This window comes from Sitophilus oryzae, unplaced genomic scaffold, assembly GCF_002938485.1.
Source record: "Sitophilus oryzae breed Bouriz unplaced genomic scaffold, Soryzae_2.0 scaffold_1502_pilon_pilon, whole genome shotgun sequence".
NCBI classification, from domain to species: Eukaryota; Metazoa; Arthropoda; class Insecta; order Coleoptera; family Curculionidae; genus Sitophilus; species Sitophilus oryzae.
This window is the reverse complement of record NW_022146173.1, coordinates 1,791,628-1,811,434: the sequence shown is the minus strand read 5'-3', so window position 1 is coordinate 1,811,434 and position 19,807 is coordinate 1,791,628. Positions and strand designations below refer to the sequence as shown.

At 32.5% G+C, this 19,807-nt stretch overlaps 2 protein-coding genes across 2 annotated transcripts in view; both read left to right on the top strand.

Annotated features, from left to right (window-relative positions):
• The window catches only part of LOC115878243 (putative polypeptide N-acetylgalactosaminyltransferase 9), a gene marked incomplete in the record, with an annotated part of 411,764 nt that overhangs the window by 25,835 nt on the left and 366,122 nt on the right, over nucleotides 1–19,807 (top strand).
• LOC115878198 lies at nucleotides 12,488–12,995 on the top strand. The gene is made up of 2 exons (XM_030894610.1): nucleotides 12,488–12,558; nucleotides 12,614–12,995. Exons 1-2 carry the CDS (start codon nucleotides 12,488–12,490, stop codon nucleotides 12,993–12,995), a joined length of 453 nt encoding a protein of 150 aa, XP_030750470.1.

Genomic DNA, 19,807 nt, shown 5'->3' with positions numbered 1-19,807 from the left:
AGGTATTTTATCCTTTGGATTACCTAATAATTGTTATAATTTATTATTAGAACTATACACAAGTTTATAATTGACATTCTTAAAAATTCCTTTTAGACCACGGGATAACTGTCTATCAAACGGTATTGAAAAATATTTTGACGTATCTTTCTCCACTTGAAAAGTCGAATTTTCAGAAATCATTAACCTATACCTACGTTTTCTAATTATTTTATCAACTAGTGAAGGAGAATATCCATTACACTCAGCTACATTCATAATGTAATATTTTTCTATTTCATATTTTTCGTTGGAAAGTGGAAAACTAAGTTATCTATGAACTAAGAAATTTAAACTATCCATTTTATGTTCAATACTATGATATGATTCATTAGGAATATATCTGCGTGCAGTGGTATTTTTCCTATAGATATCAAATTCCAGACAATTATTAGTATTTCTAATAACTAATACATCTAGAAATGGTAATCTGTCGTTGTTCTCAATTTCATGTGTAAATTTAATGGAAGGAAAACGATTATTTAATTTAGAAATAAAATTATCTATGGTGTCTGAATGTGTGTCAAGAACAGCAAAAATATCATCCACATACATAAACCATACTCTTGGAAAATACTCAAACTGATTCTTAGCTTCCACTTCAAACCTGCTCAAGAATAAATTAGCCAAAAATGGAGAGAATGAATCCATTGCTGTACCTTCCCGCTGTTCAAAAAAGTTGTTATTAAATTGAAAACAATTTTGTTTCATACATAACGATGTAAGCTCAATATATTCAATCACAGTTTTGTTGTCGAGACCATTTGCGTTCAGTAATTCCTTCAAGTAGCCTAAAGTATGTGGAATTGGAACACTTGGGAACAACGAAGATACATCAAAGGAGACCAAAATTTCACCTTCATGCAATTTTTATTTTTAATTTTATTAATGAATTCAATATTATTTTTAACTGAGAAAGAAGATTCATGATTAGGTAAATTTACAAAGTGTAAAAGTAAAAGTGTTTTGGTGTATTGTGGTGATTTAGTGTTTTATTTTGCTGTTTATATCTAGTTTGTATATCTTGGTTACCTTCATTTTTTACGCGAAAGTTTGCCTATTTATGTTACTTTTCAGAAATTTAACTAAATACAAAATTAAGTAATTACTTTTTTATTGTAATTAACAAAACGTATATAGTATTTATATCTTTAATCCTTGTTTTTAATTACCTATTAACCGTTATTTGTGAAGAAATCCATGAAATCACTAATTTAATTGCAGCCTTGGATCCTTATTTTATTACAAGCCTTTTTGAATCGCTTGATAGTATACATATACTCGTATATAGATCACTCGTCCTCATCTAATGCAACCAAAAGTTCTTTTTTAGCTATCTGAAGAACATCTGCGATTTGAATCAGACCGTACCTCGTTTGGTTGTGTAAATAAACCAGGCAATTATACCAATTAGAGACAACAATACGGATTGTTTAATTCGAAAATGGATTTAGCAAACAAAAGGACGACGAATTAAGTTTTTAAAAGCGAAATGACATCGAAAATAATTGGGTCTTGAACGGTGCAGTTTAAAAACAAAACTTGGAAACCTCAGACAAATAATACACGTAACAAAATTGTAATAAGACCATCAAAATTTTAGAAAACACTGCTGCATTTTTCGTCTAAAATGGTACTAGGTATCACGGTATAGCATTTATTTCTATCAATATGTATATCTCCAAATTAGTTAAATGTTCGTTATTTTCGTATAAAATCATATAGTGTGTTGTGGTAATTATCATAATTTGTGTCAGAGAACATTCCAGATTGTAGGTACTCGTTGAATTTTAAATGAAAATCATTATTACAAATTGAACCACTAATAACTATATTTTTTTGACTACTAATTTAATTTTACGAGGCACTATTGTAAACTGAGTTGGAGAAGAATAATAACTTAGCTAATACAACAGTTATGTGTCATAGGGTTCCCAACCGTCCCGGTTTAACCAGGATTAACCAGGAATCAGAAAGTCTGTCCCGGCGAAAATTTTGCCTTGGCCAGGACCAAAAAAATCACATTTACATATAATACATTTGAATTTCTAATATTTAATGTTTTGTTTCAATTATTTAAAAACTTAAAATTAATTGTCCCGGAATCGCCGGTGCTCAATTTGGGAACCCTGATGTGTCATATGTTTAGAAAAACCTAAGTATAATAAAAAATATCTATACCTATGTGGCGGATTCATCTCTCCAAAAAAATCCTTTATGGGTATTTCGCCACTGCACTGCAAGAAAATCTACAAAATAAAATAGTTATTTTTTGCAAACACTTCTGCGTTAAACGTGGTTAAACCTAAACGGACACTGCTTGTCAGAAGTTATGTTTACAGTTATACAAATTCAATTTTGTTCCTAAGTTTTGCGATAAATTCTACATTGGTGAAACATCTAGACCCTTAAATGTTAGAATTAAAGAACATAAAGATTATTTGAGAAAGGGAGATTTTCACAAATCTAAGATTTGTCAGCATCACAGAATAAATTTTAATAACGCCAAAATTATAATGCAAGAAGCGATAGCCTCTAAAAGAAAAATAAAAGAGGCTTTTTTAATTCAATCTAATAAAAATAAATGTATTGCTCATGCATCTGTAGATGTTAGTAATGTATGGCAATCGCTACTTTGATTTAACGCAGAAGTGTTTACAAAAAGTGGCGAACTACCCATAAAGGATTTTCTAAGTATAATGTTGTAGTTTTTTTTTTTAATTTTATATATTTTTTTGAGTGTTAAATAAAATAGAAGAACCTTACTGTGAAAAACTAAGGGATCCAAGATATTCAAACCAGAGGTAAACAAGAAACATACCTACATACAGGAAAGTTTTGCGAAACACTAATAAAAGGAAACTTACAAGACAGGACTACAATTGTTCCAAAGAATATTATTTAAATGTACCCACTAAGTACATTTGTTTAAAAGTTCGTAGCTGTAATCTGTTAAAATTACTAAAGTTTCTGGTTTTAACAGCTTTTAAGATTATTACACGGCTAAACCAAATGGAAAATAATGGTTTTTTTAGATGCAATAATACCCAATGAAGTTTTAGTCTGGTAATTTAATACTGAATTATATTCTTGATTGCTATTAAGTAAAAATCTGTCAAAATTAAAGCAAATTGACAATAAAATAAGTTTTATTTATGTATCTAATCTAAATTATCAGTGTACATTCAGGATACAGTGTCTTGTTAAAAATCCCATGAAAATCCGAAGATTGTTCTTACTTAAATCAAGGAAAATCTTCTCTGATTTTTCTCGTCCTGAGAATTTTTTTTCAGTGTCTTAGACTGTTGGAGGATTTCCATTCCAGGTTACGTATGGAGTCTTCCAGATTCTTGAGTTCTGCTTTAAGTTGGTTTTCGCTTGAGAAGGAAGGGTTGGCGGAAGATCTCCAAATCAAAAAAATAAAGCAAATGAAAGCTCTAATAGCTAGTGATGGGAAAAACCGATTAATTTCAATAATCGAGCACTCGAGTTTCAAGCGATTTCAATAATCGAGCGAGATATCGCTCGTATTTAAAAATGCGGGTTTTCGCCCGTCGCTTGTTGTGCTCGTAACGCCAAGCTGTAAGCTGCGTGCGCAGAGCATATATTTTTTCGGTGATGAATGGCAAGTAGCAAGCGACAAGCGACCCCATCAGTAATAATAACCATAGTCTGCACAAAACTACCACACGTAGTACCCACGAGTACACGTTTCGCTAACCGTCAGTAACAGTATCAACAGATGATTGATGACTAGAACTGATACTCTGAGACAAAAAATGAACTAAGATCTATAGGCAATCGATTAGCAAGTGTAATGAGATGAATGTAATGAGACTGTAACAAGAAATCACATAAAATCGGCAAGAAAACTGTGTATATTTTCTGTACATTTATTTAAATTTATGCCGTCATAAATTGCCTGTTAACACACTACATGTTTGCTTAAAAGTGGTGTTCCGTGTTTGACTTGATACAAGACTGTTCCAACTTCCCTTGTCTTTATTGTCTTATGTACAAAACTAGGTTCTTTTTAATTAGAATATCCCCACCTTTTTTCTTAGGAAGAGTGGGGATAATGTAATTAGAAAGTTTGAAGGGAGGACTGAACACAGTACCGTTCAGTCCTCCCTACGTCCTTAGTAGTTGAAAAAGGTTGGAGGGAGGACTGAATCATAGATAAAAGAAAATAATCTTCTATTAAGATAGATATGAAACTTAATAGTAAAATTTTGGGTCAAAGCGCCCCTCCGTGTTCTTAGTAGAGACTACGTTTAACCCAGCGCCTTCGCCTTTTCTGCTGTAAATATTTTTTATGTTTATATTTGATATCAAAGGATTTAGTTTTAAAGTTACACTGATATATTAGTATATCAGAGTAACTTTAATAAAACATAAGAATATATATATTTTACAGTTTATTAAATATAAATTTTGACTACAAGGTAGAAAGTAAATCACAATATTTGACAAAACTTATAAGTATACCATTTTTACAGTTAATAAATAATAAAACTATTTCTGACTATGATATTTAAAATTTAGATAGGATATTAAAAAACATACCGGTATTTGCAGACGCAGGCCCAAATTCAATAAAAACCAAAATTTTTCCTGCGAAAATCGGGCTTTTTTCACAGAAAAGGTATTTTTTGATTTATCAACAATCATTGTCAAGTTGACAATATACAGGGTGTTTTCTAATTAGTCTAAAAAATTGTGGTGTGATTCCTCATGTGTTCTTAAAACAATTTTTATATGATCATTGGGTCTAAAGTACTTCCTTTCTGATCTACAGGGTGTTAAAAATTAAAAAAAAAAATCGATATTTTGCTTAACATAAATGGTACACTACTGATTTTTTAAAGAAAATATATTTTTTTCTTGACTGGCCATCCTTTTTCAACAAAATTGATCTTTTGAGTTTTTCTTGTTCATCAAACGGTTACCGAGAAAAAAATAAATATACTTATTAAGAGCCCGCCTTAAGCCGTTTTCTAACGATTTTTTATTTTTTAGATTAATTAGGAACACCCTGTATATGCATATCACAGGCAACCAAATAAACTAGTAACCTCTAAAAATTATTTTTCCTACCACTAGCGACATACCGTGTTTTTAGTGAGTACTAAATTATTTTATCAAAATTTCACCATATAAGTTTCCAGGCAATGGACTTATAAAGTATCTCGTTCAGTCTCCTTCAAGAAACTTCTTATACAGGGTGTCCCAGAAATAAGTGCAAGTATTTTAACTGGTAGTATATTTCGGCCTCAGAAATACGCCTATGAGGTATTTTTTGGGAAAAAAAAATTTGAAAATTTGGAATTTTTTGAAAATTTATATGAAAGAAAATCCAAAAAAGATCCAGTTTCCAAAATTTTAGCAAAAAATCTTTTTTTTTGACGTTTTCAAAGTAAAATAACTCGATTATTTTGGACTTATTTGAAAAACGGCAAAGAGAAAAAATGTTTCTTTTAACCAGATCTACCACCCCTTAAAATACTTGCACTTATTTCTGGGACACCCTGTATAATAATTTAAAATACAGATTAGAAAACCAATGCCGTGGTCTATGTTGCTTAACGTGTGAATAATTTTTCACAGATAAAAGTAAAGTATTTTAAGTTAACGTCTCCTTTTTGCTACTAAGGTTAATATGGACGGGACCTAGTTTGTTTAGGCGGAATACGAGCCGCGGTCCTCGGCCATATCATTGTCAATGGCTACCGACTTGGAGAGTGTCTAAATCGACTATTACTCACGAGATATCCGATTTCATCCAACCTCAAACCGGCATGAATGAGCAGTGTGTGTCAATAAAATTTATATTCTTGCCATGGAACAACAGCACGACAGAGTTTCCAGACGGCCATCCATCCATCTACTCGCATCGGCTAACGTCGCTTAACTTCGGTGATCTCTTAATTGGAACTGGTGTTTCGACCCTCACAGAAAAAGTGATTACATTTATCTATAAGGTACTAAATCTACATCTTTATTGTGAAATATTCTAAAATAAGTACCAAATAATATTGATATGATTCATGACCTACTATTTTAAACCGGAGGTTACTCACAAAACTGCACATACATATCTCGATATGTCCCCAATTTCTACCTGATTTTTATTCTTTTCTTTTTAGTGATTCATATGGCTTCGCCTTCGCAGTAAGAATTCGAAAGAAAAGAAAAAAGAAACATTAACCCGTGCTGGTATCGTTATTTCTTTTATTTTACGATCTCTTCCGGTTAGTGAAGATTTAATGGCCGATATTCATCCTTAAGTCAGGCAAGAGATGATCTTATCGTCGAAAATCAGGGCGAATTAATGATGACGGATGGTTAAAAATCGTGACGCGATTGTTAGAATTATAGATCAAAAGGTTGTCTCTTAATGAATCGACTTTCTAGCACTTTCCGTGATGTTTTTTGACTTCTTTCGCTTCTTAGAAAGTTAAAAAATGAAACAGTTCTTAGCGAAAAAGCTAATAACGCTGTTAAACAACTATTTTTATCTTTAATAACTTTTTTATCTTGTGTTGCTTCAATCACCTTTAAATTTTATTGTGCTTATTTAATTTGTAATATGTACCACCTACAGATTTTTTAATACTTGCCGATAATATTGATAATATGCCGACATCTACAGTACCTATGTCACCGGATTGTCTTTACAAGAGAAACAACTGTTTTATTATTAATTTTCACTTTTATATTTTTTTCAAATTTCCATAAGGTTTTAGAGAAAAATACAATAATATAAATATAGTTGATTTTTTTCCTAAAAATTAAAACGCTTTTCTATGATAATATGATTTTGTTTTGATTCTTTGATAGATAGTAGTAATTTAGAGTAATGTCATTGATAATTTTTCCTATTTTAGTTAAAGAAATAAAAAAAAGTAAAAAAGAAAAAATTATATTACCATAGAAACGCATTTTCATTTTTTAGACTTCAAACTATACAGCGCACAAGCCTGGGAGATCTCAATAAAATTGTATTTAGTAAGTACTATTTATCGTTTTTCAAATAAGTCCAAAAATAACCGAGTTATTCAAGTTTGAAAATTAAAAAAAAATATTTATTTTTAAAAAAAATTGGGTGATATCGGATTTTTTCTATATTTGCATAATTTTTGTGCCGAAACCATAGTAATATCAGAGGTTAAAAAATTATACCGTGGGAAAATTTGCGGTGAACAGGTAGTTAGTTCTAAAAATGTTTCTAAAATATACAGGATCTTTTTTCGCGAAAAGAAACTCGTAGACGTGTTCCTGGGGTCAAAATGTACCACCCCAATATTCATTACAATAAAGCATAATTTTATGTGTCTTTAGTTTTTTTGGAGACACACTGTAGAACACTCTATATTTTTAGCCGACCATACCAATTTTCATGGTGTCTGTCTGTCTGTTTGTCTGTCCGTCTGTCCGTCTGTAACACGATAACTCAAAAACCGCTGAACCGATTTTAACCAAATTTGGCACAAAAATACTGTGGCACCCGAGAATCTGGCCATTAGTTTTTGGTGGGGGTGGGGGGTTGATAAGGGGGTATGGGAGGGGGTTAAAAATTTTAAAAAATCGTAACTCCAAAATTACAGTAGGTACCGAAACGCGGTTTTCAAATTAAGATTATAGGAATAATATTTGCAACAACATTTGTAATAACATCAAAATCAGTCAAAGTCGCAGTTTTCGAGATATTAACATATTTTAGTATGGGCGGCTATACGTGCCTCCCGGCGCCAATTTTTTTAGCAACTACATATCGGCTACAGGCAGAACTTGGATAATGAGAACACCGACTTTTCAGAGCGTAAATATAGATTATCGTTTACATATAAAAAAACAAAATATAACCAGCTAAAAATAGAAATTAAGGCATCGCACTTTTATGGTAAGGGTTCTTTCTGAATTCAGTTAACATAAAACTCTACTGCCACTTACCTTATAACGTCAACATCCGTCAGCAATACATCAACAACAAGAACCTGTCCACTTCGTTGATCCCGTTGTAGATCTACCCATTCGGTCTTGGACTCATTCTTTGGATTGAACCACTCGACCGGTTATCACAGTGCTCTTTTAAATAACTTAATATTTTAGTGAATAGGTAAAATAAAGAAATAAAATGCCGATTTTTCACAACACCTAACTATATTTAATATAAAGAAATAAATAAATAAAAATAAAGCTTAAGCTTTCTTCTATTTAAGCTTCCTTAAGCATGCCTACGTGCTTTTTTTTCGTTGTTTATTTTGAGATATCCATAGGGTACACACAACTGGTACCACTCTGTCAAATAGAGTTTTGATAATAAGGGATGAATGTTTGTTCTACTTTACCCTCGTTTATGTGACTTTAAAATATTTAGAAGATCGTATTATTTGCTTAGTTAGTTTCTCAGGAAATATGGGTACTTTTAGAGAGTTTATGTGTCTTTTAATATCATTAGATTATTTGCTTAGGCCTTTTAAAATTCGTTTGCGTATGTCGACTGATACCTTCGTAAACTGAAATGGTCCCATCTTAGAATATCAAACCAAAAAAGATAAAATTTTACGAAGCTTGATATTATTCTATTACAGAACTGCCAAAAATGGGGGTGGATGCATTCTCATATGCACGAATATGGATAGTATTATACTCATCACTTAAACTTTTTACTCAATGATTTCAAAAAGCAAAAACGCCAAAGTCTTAAATAATAGCCAATTTTAAATAATCGCCAATTTTACCCAAATTTGATTTAAATCGATTTATAAAACAATATCACATAATGCAGACTTTTTCTGTGACACTCTATATGATCTAAAATTGTCCCTGATAGTTTTTGTGTTGCTTTATCCACTGTTATTCCCTAGTGCTTCGAATACAGGTGAACAAACAATAATGTATCCACCCCCATACATCCAAATATACGCACCTACACATCTCAATGCGCCATATATCACAGTCGTATCACAACGGCATCGTATATCACGTTCAGGCCCTCTTGCTTTGTTTTGGTTTTGTATTTGTTCCGCGCCGTGGAATGCGGGTTGAATAACATTTTTTATTTTTGGGAAAAAAAACAAGCATTCAAAAGCAGTGGCGGGTCCTCAATAAGGACACATTTGCACGTTAACCCTCAAATTTAATGTCGCTTCTTGAGAAAAAAAATAAATTTTATCAATCTTTCATTAATTCACTTTAGTCCAATTACAATTTACCATAGACGTCAAACTTGTCCCATATAGCACGTCCAAATGAAATTACGTTTCTACAAGGGAGACACATGAGAAACAACATATGTTAAAGTGAACCTAAGTGTTCATCTAGTTCTAACATACACATATGAGATACACGCAGGTTTATATTGATAGAATTGTGTGATACAGTGTTTACTAGTTATATACCTTATGCACTCAAGATTCTAAAGAGTTTTTTGTAACGTAACAAATAATTATTAAAATGATGAAATCTGACGTCGGTATATGAGACATACAATGTATAAGTGATATGTATGTGTGATACTTCGTATCATAGTTGTGCCTACAGTACACACCTTGTAAAAATGTGACGTATACACATAATATAAATATCTATATAGACACTTTGTAATAGTGTACTGTTGTGTCTACATTCTAGCATGAAATGAAGGTGTGCGCATGCGCGGATAGCCTCAGCGTAGATACACCGACCAAGTGTATCTTATGTGTCCTCTCTCCTTTCTCCTTTCTAGGAGTGGTATGTGTTTAGCAGCCATTATTGTTTTATCATTCGGAAGCTCTATATAAATGTTCTGTTTGTGTGTAGTTTAAAAGAGATTTTAAGGTAAGTAGAAGTTTTTAATTACCTTGTTACACCTTCCTAAGAGTATTATTAATATTATAGCAGCGACTCTTCCCTTACTCGATACCCAATTTACCAAATTTTGACTCCAATGAATGAAAACTCCAAATACTCTCGTATAATGATAAAGAGGTTAGCTGTGTTGGCTCTGCAATATAATTTTTTTAATTTGGAAATAATAAAAATCTAAATGGACCAGAGATAGAAAGATTTAAACAATTCACAGAACTTCTTACACTGATATTCGGTAAGTTATTGATGGATCAATATACAGATATGTTTAATATTCAAGAATCAGTTTCATATAAAATTTAAGGGTGAGATTGTTAATCTGGAAATAAAATACAACAAAGTCCAACAGAGTGCTCGATGAATGAGTATGGTAATAAACCAACTACTTGGAGGGAAAAGAGGAGAAAAAAATGACTAAACGAGGTCCAGCAAATCGTGGAGATATACCAGTGTTTACCATTTTAGTATGCTGTTATACTAGGTACTTATATTTTTAATACATTTTGATACAAATTCTGTTCTTTTACAGTGTTTTCTTACTTCTGGTTTCTGCAGTGTAAATAATAATTATTATTGTGTTATTTGCGCTATTGCGTTCCATGATATAAAGAAATATAAGAATTTTATTTGTTAACCACTTAATCCATTTTATGGAAGAAAAATGGTACATTTAATACAAAACAAAAATGGAACAATTTTAAGGCTACTTCTCTTGAACTTACGATCGAGATACTTTTGAAAAATACAAAGTTTTGCCTTCCTAATTTTCGTTCTAAAAAGATATAATTGGTATCATTGAATAAATATTTCTTAAAAAGAACGAAAAGTTAGGCATCAAAACTTGTATTATTTCCTAAATTCGTTCATAAGAAGTAGTTTTATCTAGCACAAGATGTATATACGAAGCAAAATACATACGTATACACGCGGTAGTCACAACTGCAATGTGTAAACATAGTTTAAACGTAATACACAAGCACTGTCTATCCTACGGCACACTGTGTATCCCTTATTTTGTGTATACGTAAATGCTATACTGTGGCTACATTGTGAGGCGGACGTTTAACCTTTGTGCATACGTGTTGAACTACAATGTGTAAACGTAGCATATTTACATCGGGGGAATTTTGTCAGCCTGTGTCTACGTCTAGTAATGTAAATACATCGTAAATGTGATTTGATGTGATGTATGGGGTACTACACATAAACTTACTCTGGCGTATAGGCTCCAAAACCAACTCCTTTTTTGCCAAATAGATAAACAACTAAATTCGTCCATAAACAACTAAATTCGTCTATAAACAACTAAAGTCGTCCATAAACAACTAAATTCGTCCATAGACTTTTTTTTCAATAATTAGAAGTCGTCCTCAGTAGGAAACACTGCGACCTGTGAGGCCCATTGTGTTTGTCCTCTTTGTGTCTGCTCCCATTCTTCTATCCCTGTGCCCTGTAACGGTCACAGAGCCTTGCAAGAGAGTCTTGGTCTTGCAAGTATTGCATTTTTTATTAGATTTTTACTAGAGATACTTTCTACAGTTCATACCAAATAAACTTTTAGTCACGTGATTAAGCTTGACCGGCACAGCGATGCCTACTTTTACATATTTTCTTTTAATCAAAATACTTTAGGAAACAAAAATAAATTAATTATAAATATATAAACAGTTTCTGAGGGCTTATGATCAAGAAAAATCACAGATCTTCCTAGGTCTGAGTAAGAACAATCTTCGGATTGTCACGGGGTTTTTAACAGGACACTGTCTCCTCAATGAACACCTCAGTAGATTGAAACTAAGAAGAAACGGCGAATGCAGATTCTGTGGGGAAGATGGTGAAACACCAGTACACCTCATCACTGAGTGCGCCGAGACGACAACCATTCGTGCCATGAATTTTGGTACGACTGATATTGGAGATGGAGAACTACCCTCTATAAAACCGTCCCAGATACTGGCTTTTGTCAAAGCCCTGGGACTGTATGATGAGTTATGATTCAAGAAAGGGGGACACAATGGATCTGTAAAGTCGAAGTGATTAACCCCCCTCCCACTCATTCTAAATTCTAATTCTAAAACAGTTGTTATTATTTGTTTGTGTTTAAAAAAAATCTCCTCTACGTAGACCTCAAGAAAGCGTATGATAGTGTGCTCTCGACAATCAATATCAACATAACATTAATTAAGGCTGTCCAAGAACTTTATAAGAACAACATTAGCTAAGTAAAGACAGGACAAACAGCATGAAAGGTTTCAGCACAAACAAAGGTCTTAAACAGGGCTGCTGTCTGTCCCCGACACTGTTTAAAATCTATTTGGAACAAGCTCTCAAAATGTGGAAAAGGAAGTGCGTCTATACGTCCACGTATAGCACATCTATCGCTGATGATTAAATAATACTGGCACAAGACTACGAGGAACTACGAGGAATATATGACCCGCAAACTAATTGAAGAGTATAACAAGTGGGAGTTGGAGGTAAATAACCTTAAGAAGACTTGTATCGGCGGCGAACAACAGAACTTAATCCTAGAACAGCAACAGCAAGAGAAAGCACTGCCAAAAATATAAATATCTTGACATGCACATTACCAACGATGGTAGCATTGATGAGGAAATTAAGTGCAGAAACAACCAGGGAAGACAAGCAATTAGACAACACTCAACAGTATTTTATGGGATAAGGCAGTATCAAAACAAAACAAACACAAAATTTATAACAGTATAGTTAAAAGCATCATTAGTTATGGTTGTGAAGTAGGGCCTTTGAAAGAAAAAAACCTTAAGTTACTCGAAGCAACAGAAATGGACTTTTGGAGTCGCGTGGCCGGGAAATCGAAACTGGATAGAGTAAGAAATGAAAGAATTCAGAACATCATGGAAGTTAAGCACAGAATAACAGACGACATCAAAATTAACCAACTCAGGTGGTACGGGCACGTACAAAGAATGGAAGAGAGCAGAATCCCAAAGAAAATACTCAATTGGACACCACAAGGTAAAAGAAAGAGAGGAAGGCCTAGACGGAGTTGGAGAGAAGGAATATACGGGGACATCAGAACAAGAGGAATAGACGAAAACCTCTGGAAAGACAGAGACCAATGAAGACTGGAAATCAGAAGACGGCGAAGAACGTTATAAACCGATTTGTATATATGTTATTATTTACATCAACGAAATTCACCTTTTTAACAGCACTTACGGGACATAAAGAGCTGTTACTATCGCTTCTTCAAAATATTCTAATAAAGTTACGATGAGTTTTTTACGGGTATTAAGCTATCTTGTACACTTCGCTCCAGAAGAGGTTCTAAAAAGAACAATGTTCGACTGCAAGGTCTGCTAGTAAACATTTTTAAGTTTAAAGTATCACAACGCTATTTATTTAAACCAAAACTCGTAATACAAAACTAAACTGTCAAAACGAATGATAATGTCAGGAAATAAATAAATAAGTGTAGCAACTTGACATTTTTTACAGCAGAGCTACCACCTGAATCCCCAGCGCCAAATTTAAATTCCAGTTAGCCAGTACGGCGCTGAATATGTCCATGGTTGGTAACAATGAATTTAAAAATCGCGCCCTCGATTAAGCAACTAAAAGATTACTTGATATCAAATATATAAAGAAAATTTTTAAATAAACAGTATTATTAGAATAATTTTCTGACAAACTTTATTATTTTACAATATATTATATTATTGAATCCTTATTTTTTTAAGTTTATGCAAAAGTCGGAAAACCACTATTTCTAATAAATTAAAATATGAATTTTGAAAAAGAAAACAAGTAATTTTTTATGCCATATTTAATTTATATTTAAGCGTAAAAAATTTGCACGTCCGCAAGGGTCCCGCATGCTTGGTCTTGATCTTGTGGAAGTCTTGCCCTGCTGGCCGGGTGTGGTCTCGGTCTTGCACAAAAAGCAACACTTTTTAGTCTTGGTCTTGCTCATTGTGCACAACCAAGACCAAGACTAGTCTCGTTCATCACTATCGTGGTCAAATTAAAAAGAAGTAGAAAAAAGACTCAAAGTCTTAACGTGGTCGCATGATCATTTTTACTAAGATGGTTTGCCCTCAAAGAATTGAACCACGCGCCGTCACTGCACAAAAGAGAATAGAAGGAATTTTAGCCTGCTCCTGTTTGGCTCGATCTGTCGAGCGGATTTATGAATCGAAAGCCATTTTTCATAAATCGACGGTAGAGCAGTGCAGGTGGCGCTAACGAACGAGTTAATTAATCTGTTCGAAATAGCGAAAGAACGGTTTCAAGTGGACGATTCTCTCTCTTTTTGTTTCAGCTTTTGTAATGGAAAATTGATAGCAAATTAACGCAGCTTCAGTTTCAATTAATCAGTTTTTTTTACGGTGCGCTGCTAATTAGAGATGGGCAAATATTGAACCAGTCATTCATTCGAAGGAGTTTAAAAAACGACTCGTGAGTATTGGCTTGGTGCATTTCAGTTGATTTTAAAAATTCCGACCGCAGCGCTCGATACGGTAAAAATCAGAAGTTGTCGGCTCTGTATTTCATGCAGTTCCGTTGTTGATCACACTGAATATTAAAATCGTGGTTTTGTCATACTATTTAAGTATTTTAATTTTTGCTAGTGCAGTTATTGAAACTAAAACAACGCTTTCAGATGGAGCTGACCGTCTGCGACTTCGAGCAAGTACCATGAGTTTATATGAACAATTTCACATGGGTCGCTTATGCTCCGTTCGGCTGATTTCATCCGACGCCGACGCGGCGACGGCTATCTTGAAAAAACAGGCGGACGAACAGCGCGGACAGTCCGCGCGGACGCTCCGCTCCCTCTGAAAGCGCTATAAAACACTCAGGTACGATGAGGTTTTTGTGATGTAACGCTGTTTCGGGTAGTAAAAATTAAGTGAAAAGAACCCGAACTGGGCGTCGCGTTGTATTGTGACAATTTCAAATGTTAATAAAAATGCGGAAAACTTGGGCGCAATAACATTCAATAACTCAACTTTCCCGGATCTTCAACTCTCCCGAAACAACATTTTATAGCTTCATAGTTTCTCACACCAATTTGATCAAAAGCAAAAAGGGATTCAAGCAGTTCGACGAAACAAATGAGTAAAGAAAGTGCCCATTACATAATAAAAAAATTAAATAGGCATATACTATGCGAGGATCAAATATAATTTGCAATATTAATGGTATATTTTTTTTAAGCAAATAGTGCTTAAATTTTTTTATGAACATCTTCTAAAATTATAATTATGTACCTTTAAACAATGCTATAGCCGAAATAGCCCATTTATGACTAACTAGCAAAACCGGTGCGTAAAACTATGCTCGCTACCATAGTTGAACTCATCTAAAAAGTTTTATTAGCTTGAATAATACATTATAATAGGTACAAGTTAGACATTCTGAATATATCAAAATATTTACTTTTTTATTTTAAAAAATTTCACTAATTATTTCCTAACACTTTTAGAATAATTATATATAATAGCTATGGTTATAATAGTGAAATAGCTTTGGTTATAATAGTTATGGTAGTGAAGTAGGGCCTTTGAAAGAAAAACCTTAAGTCACTCGGAAATTGATTTTTGGAGGCGCGCGGTTGAGAAATCGAAACTGGATAGAGTAAGAAATGAGAGAATTCAGAACATCATGGACGTTAAACACAGCTAAAACAGAATAACAGAAGACATCAAAATTAACCAACTCAAGTGGTATGGGCACGTACCTACAAAGAATGGAAGAGAGCAGACACAGCAAAATTTATTCCCGGAACATTGCCAAAACTTTGCAAAGCAAAGTGTAACATTGCTTTTTTCATTGTAGGGAGGTTTATGCAAGGTAGCAGGGTAGCTTAATCTTCCGCCAAATAACATTGCAGTGCAAGGTTTGAAAAAAATAATGTTGATGCAAGTTTATTGAAACCTTGTCACAACCTCGTGAGAACATTTCGCAATATTATTGACACGTTGCTAATGTAACGTTCAAGAAACTAATTTGAGATGTATTAGCAATATTATTAATTTTACGTCAATACAATATTGGTAAAGTTATATTGTACCTATGTTTCAAAACTTAGTATCCATTAAACTTTCTATTTTGTTATAACTTATTAACTGACTTATTGCTAAAATAATATAGCAAAAAATAGATAACGTTCGCAATAAAAAATCATTTCATTTATCGGGAAGTAAATATAAAAATTCTTTTTATAATATTTACTTATCAATTAATAAAACAGTTTTTTCTTTAAAACAGAACATTAGCAATTTTTTGCAATTTTGTATTAACAATAATACATCAGTAATAAGTTATAACCAACAGAAACATTAACGGGTATTAAAGTGTAGACTTTCAGATATGTATAATATACTTTTACTAATATTGTATTGACGAAAAACATAAACAATATTGATAAAAATATGCATATCTCTATACCCATTGACTTAGAAAAATTAAAAATGCTCGGTAAATATATTCCTACCAAGAAAGTCGAATTTGTAAAACAAATAAAAATTAGAAATTTATCACTTACTTGTTTCAAAAATATCAAAAATATTGTCAAGTACTGAGAACTTACTGATCTTTTCGGCTGCTTATTAAAAAAGGAATTACCCAACTCTGACCTCTGAGTCGAATTTCTAAAAAAAATCTTAAAGTTGAATGCCTGAAATAATACAAAATATATAGGTACAGTATAAACATTATTATTTATTTCTTATTCAAAAATACAAAAGAAAAGTATAACATTAAATATATGTACAAGGAAAAGCAAACTTACATTTTAATTGATTTTTTGGATCTTTCATATTTTGTCTTCGCATCTTGAATTGTCTTATTCATGGTTTCACATTCCTCATCGGTAAAGTTTTGAAATCTATATCCAATCATTTCGAAAGTAGTAAAAATAAAAACAATCAGTTGTAAATAAAACAGTGAGAAACTTACCTCTTGTGACAGTAATCTTTGAGGCTACTCCCTTGATGTCCTTATTTTAAAAATTTCTAATGATTATAACATCATTAAAAAATATTATTGAGAATAATTAATACTGAATATATTTGTGATTTTATCATTTGATTGATATACTCGTATCCTGGTTTTATCTACTTCAATTTTCAGTTGGCTAAAAGCTAACCTAAAACATAAAATTTAGCTTAAAAACAAACTAAAGAAAATTTGTTATAGGTACTTATTCATGGCTAAGCTTTATTAAAACACACATAATAATCTCATTGGAAAAGCATAAAACGTGATACCCTTGTAATACCAAAAACACAGTCAAAAACGTAAAAAAACAAGTGCGTTAACCTAACCTAACTTATACCGTATGATCGAAAAAAAGGCGTCAGCGATGGCTATGAAGAGAAAATCGCTGTTATTTTATATGTAAAATTATATGGGAAATGTCATCGATATTCATTTGCAAGTCAACTAGACGCCGTTTTTTTTCTCGATCTTATGGTATATTTGTGATATTATTAATTATTATTAACTTGCGTGGAGCTTTCATTTGAATCTTTGTTGCAATGTTGCAGAAAAAACGTTTTAATCATCATTAAAAAACAATGTTTCTGTAGCAAGGTTTCATCAATCACGACACAACGTTTAGAAATCAACATTACAAAGCAAACTGTTTGGGGATTAACTGCAATGTTGCAAATATAATGTACAGTCACTTTATATATTCTGTTCATTCAATAGCAATAATAATCAATGCCTCCGAGAACTAGTCAATAGTTACCGAGTACCATAATCAACTAAAAAATAAAGTACTATCTTAGAGTAGTTTTTAATAGTCACCATATTAAAGTGAATATACCTGATTTTTTATACGTCTAATTATTACATAGATTTTTTTCAGCAAATATTGTTGTTATACAAAATGTTTGGCCATTATTGCCTGACACATTATAATAAAGAACGTATACCCCGAGCACAAATTTCGAATCGTGTTCCGAAGCCAATTTATTAAGGCAATTAAGCATGAATAATTAAACCACAACGCCGCGTTACACCCTCGGTGTTTCCCTTATCGATTTCCATCGGCGAAAGAAATAATGACAAGGGGTGAAAAAAATATCACGCGCCCTGAACGGCCAGACTTCCACATATGTTCAGGTAAATAATTGAATTCTGTTATGAAGAACACGTGGAAAATATTTTTTATAAAGCTTATTTGAGTTCATTAGGTAGTTTATTTCATTAAAGATATTGTAGATGTAATGATCTATTTACTTATTCATATCAAATACTAGGTATATTAATTATAATTAATCTACCGTGTGTGTCTCAAAAGTGGCTCACCCCTATAACTTCTTTATTTTTTTAGTTAAAAAAACGAAATTTGGTATGTTGGTATATGACATAAATTAGGATTGATTGACGTATTCAATTGTTTTCGGTCACTTCCGGTTTCACCGGAAATAACTACAACTTTTGATTTTTAAATGGCACTCCCGGTATTTTTTTTTACTTTATTGGATAGAAAATGTTACTCTGAATAGAATGACACATCATATGTCAACTTTTGACATTTGCGCATATGGTTTATTTGAAATTATAACTTGCGGTTCGTAACAAAAATTTGACTTGAAATACCAAGTGTATGGTATCAAATTATTCGTAAAAAAATGCTTTTTCCAAATATGCTAATGAGCCACCCTCGTTCCATTTGAAAAAATTGAGTTATGATTAAAAATACGATTTGAGAATTTTCTAACTGGCCAGGACAAGCCACTAAAAACATTAGACGATCAAATCTATTTTCCCAAGGCTCCTTGATGAAGAATTAGTGTTTTTAACATAGCCATGGCACTCTAGATTGAATTTTAAAATACAATTTTTTATTAAGCGAGAATGTCAAAAGTTGACATATGATATGTCATTTTATTCAGAATGTCATTTTCTATCGAATAAAGTAAAAAAATACCGAGGGTGCCATTTAAAAATCAAAAGTTGTAGTCATTTCCGATGAAACGGGAAGTGACCAAAAACAATTGAATACACCAATCAATCCTAATTTATGTCATATGTAGAATGTAGAATGTAGAATGTTTAGGAGGGGAGTTAATCACTGCGACCTTATAGATCTATTGTGTGTTCCCCTTTCTTAAGTTATAACGAGTTATAACTCATCATACAGTCTCAGTGCTTTAAGAAAAGCCAGTATCTGAGACGGCTCCACAGAGGCCAGCTCTCCATCCTCGACATCAGACGTACCAAGGTGCATACACAGTATGCCGTAGGATACACAGTGCTTGTGTATTACGTTTAAACTCTGTTTACACATTGCAGTTGTGACTACCGCGTGTATAAGTATGTATTTTGCTTCGTATATACATCTTGTGCTAGATAAAACTACTTCTTATGAACGAATTTAGGAAATAATACAAGTTTTGATGCCTAACTTTTCGTTCTTTTTAAGAAATATTTATTCAATGACACCAATTATATCTTTTTAGAACGAAAATTAGGAAGGCAAAACTTTGTATTTTCCAAAAGTATCTCGATCGTAAATTCAGGAGAAGTAGCCTTAAAATTGTTCCATTTTTGTTTTGTATTAAATGTACCAGTTTTCTTCCATAAAATGGATTAAGTGGTTAAAAATAAAATTCTTATATTTCTTTATATCATGAAACGCAATATCACAAATAACACAATAATAATGATTATTTACACTGCAGAAACCAGAAGTAAGAAAACACTGTAAAAGAACAGAATTTGTATAAAATGTATTAAAATATAAGTACCTAGTATAACATACTAAAATAGTAAACACTGGTATATCGCCACGATTTAGTGGACCTCGTTTAATCATTTTTTCTCCTCTTTTCCCTCAAGCAGTTGGTTTGTTAGCATACTCATTCAACGAGCACTCTGTTGGACTTTGTTGTATTTTATTTCCAGATTAACAATC

What these genes read in the sequence shown, in the direction of transcription:
- LOC115878198 (XM_030894610.1), top strand. Translation starts at nt 12,488, where the DNA reads ATGGTAGCATTGATGAGGAAATTAAGTGCAGAAACAACCAGGGAAGAC. An exon ending in CAATTAGACAACACTCAACA is followed by an intron (nt 12,559 to 12,613) that starts GTATTTTATGGG and finishes AATTTATAACAG; the next exon opens with TATAGTTAAAAGCATCATTA.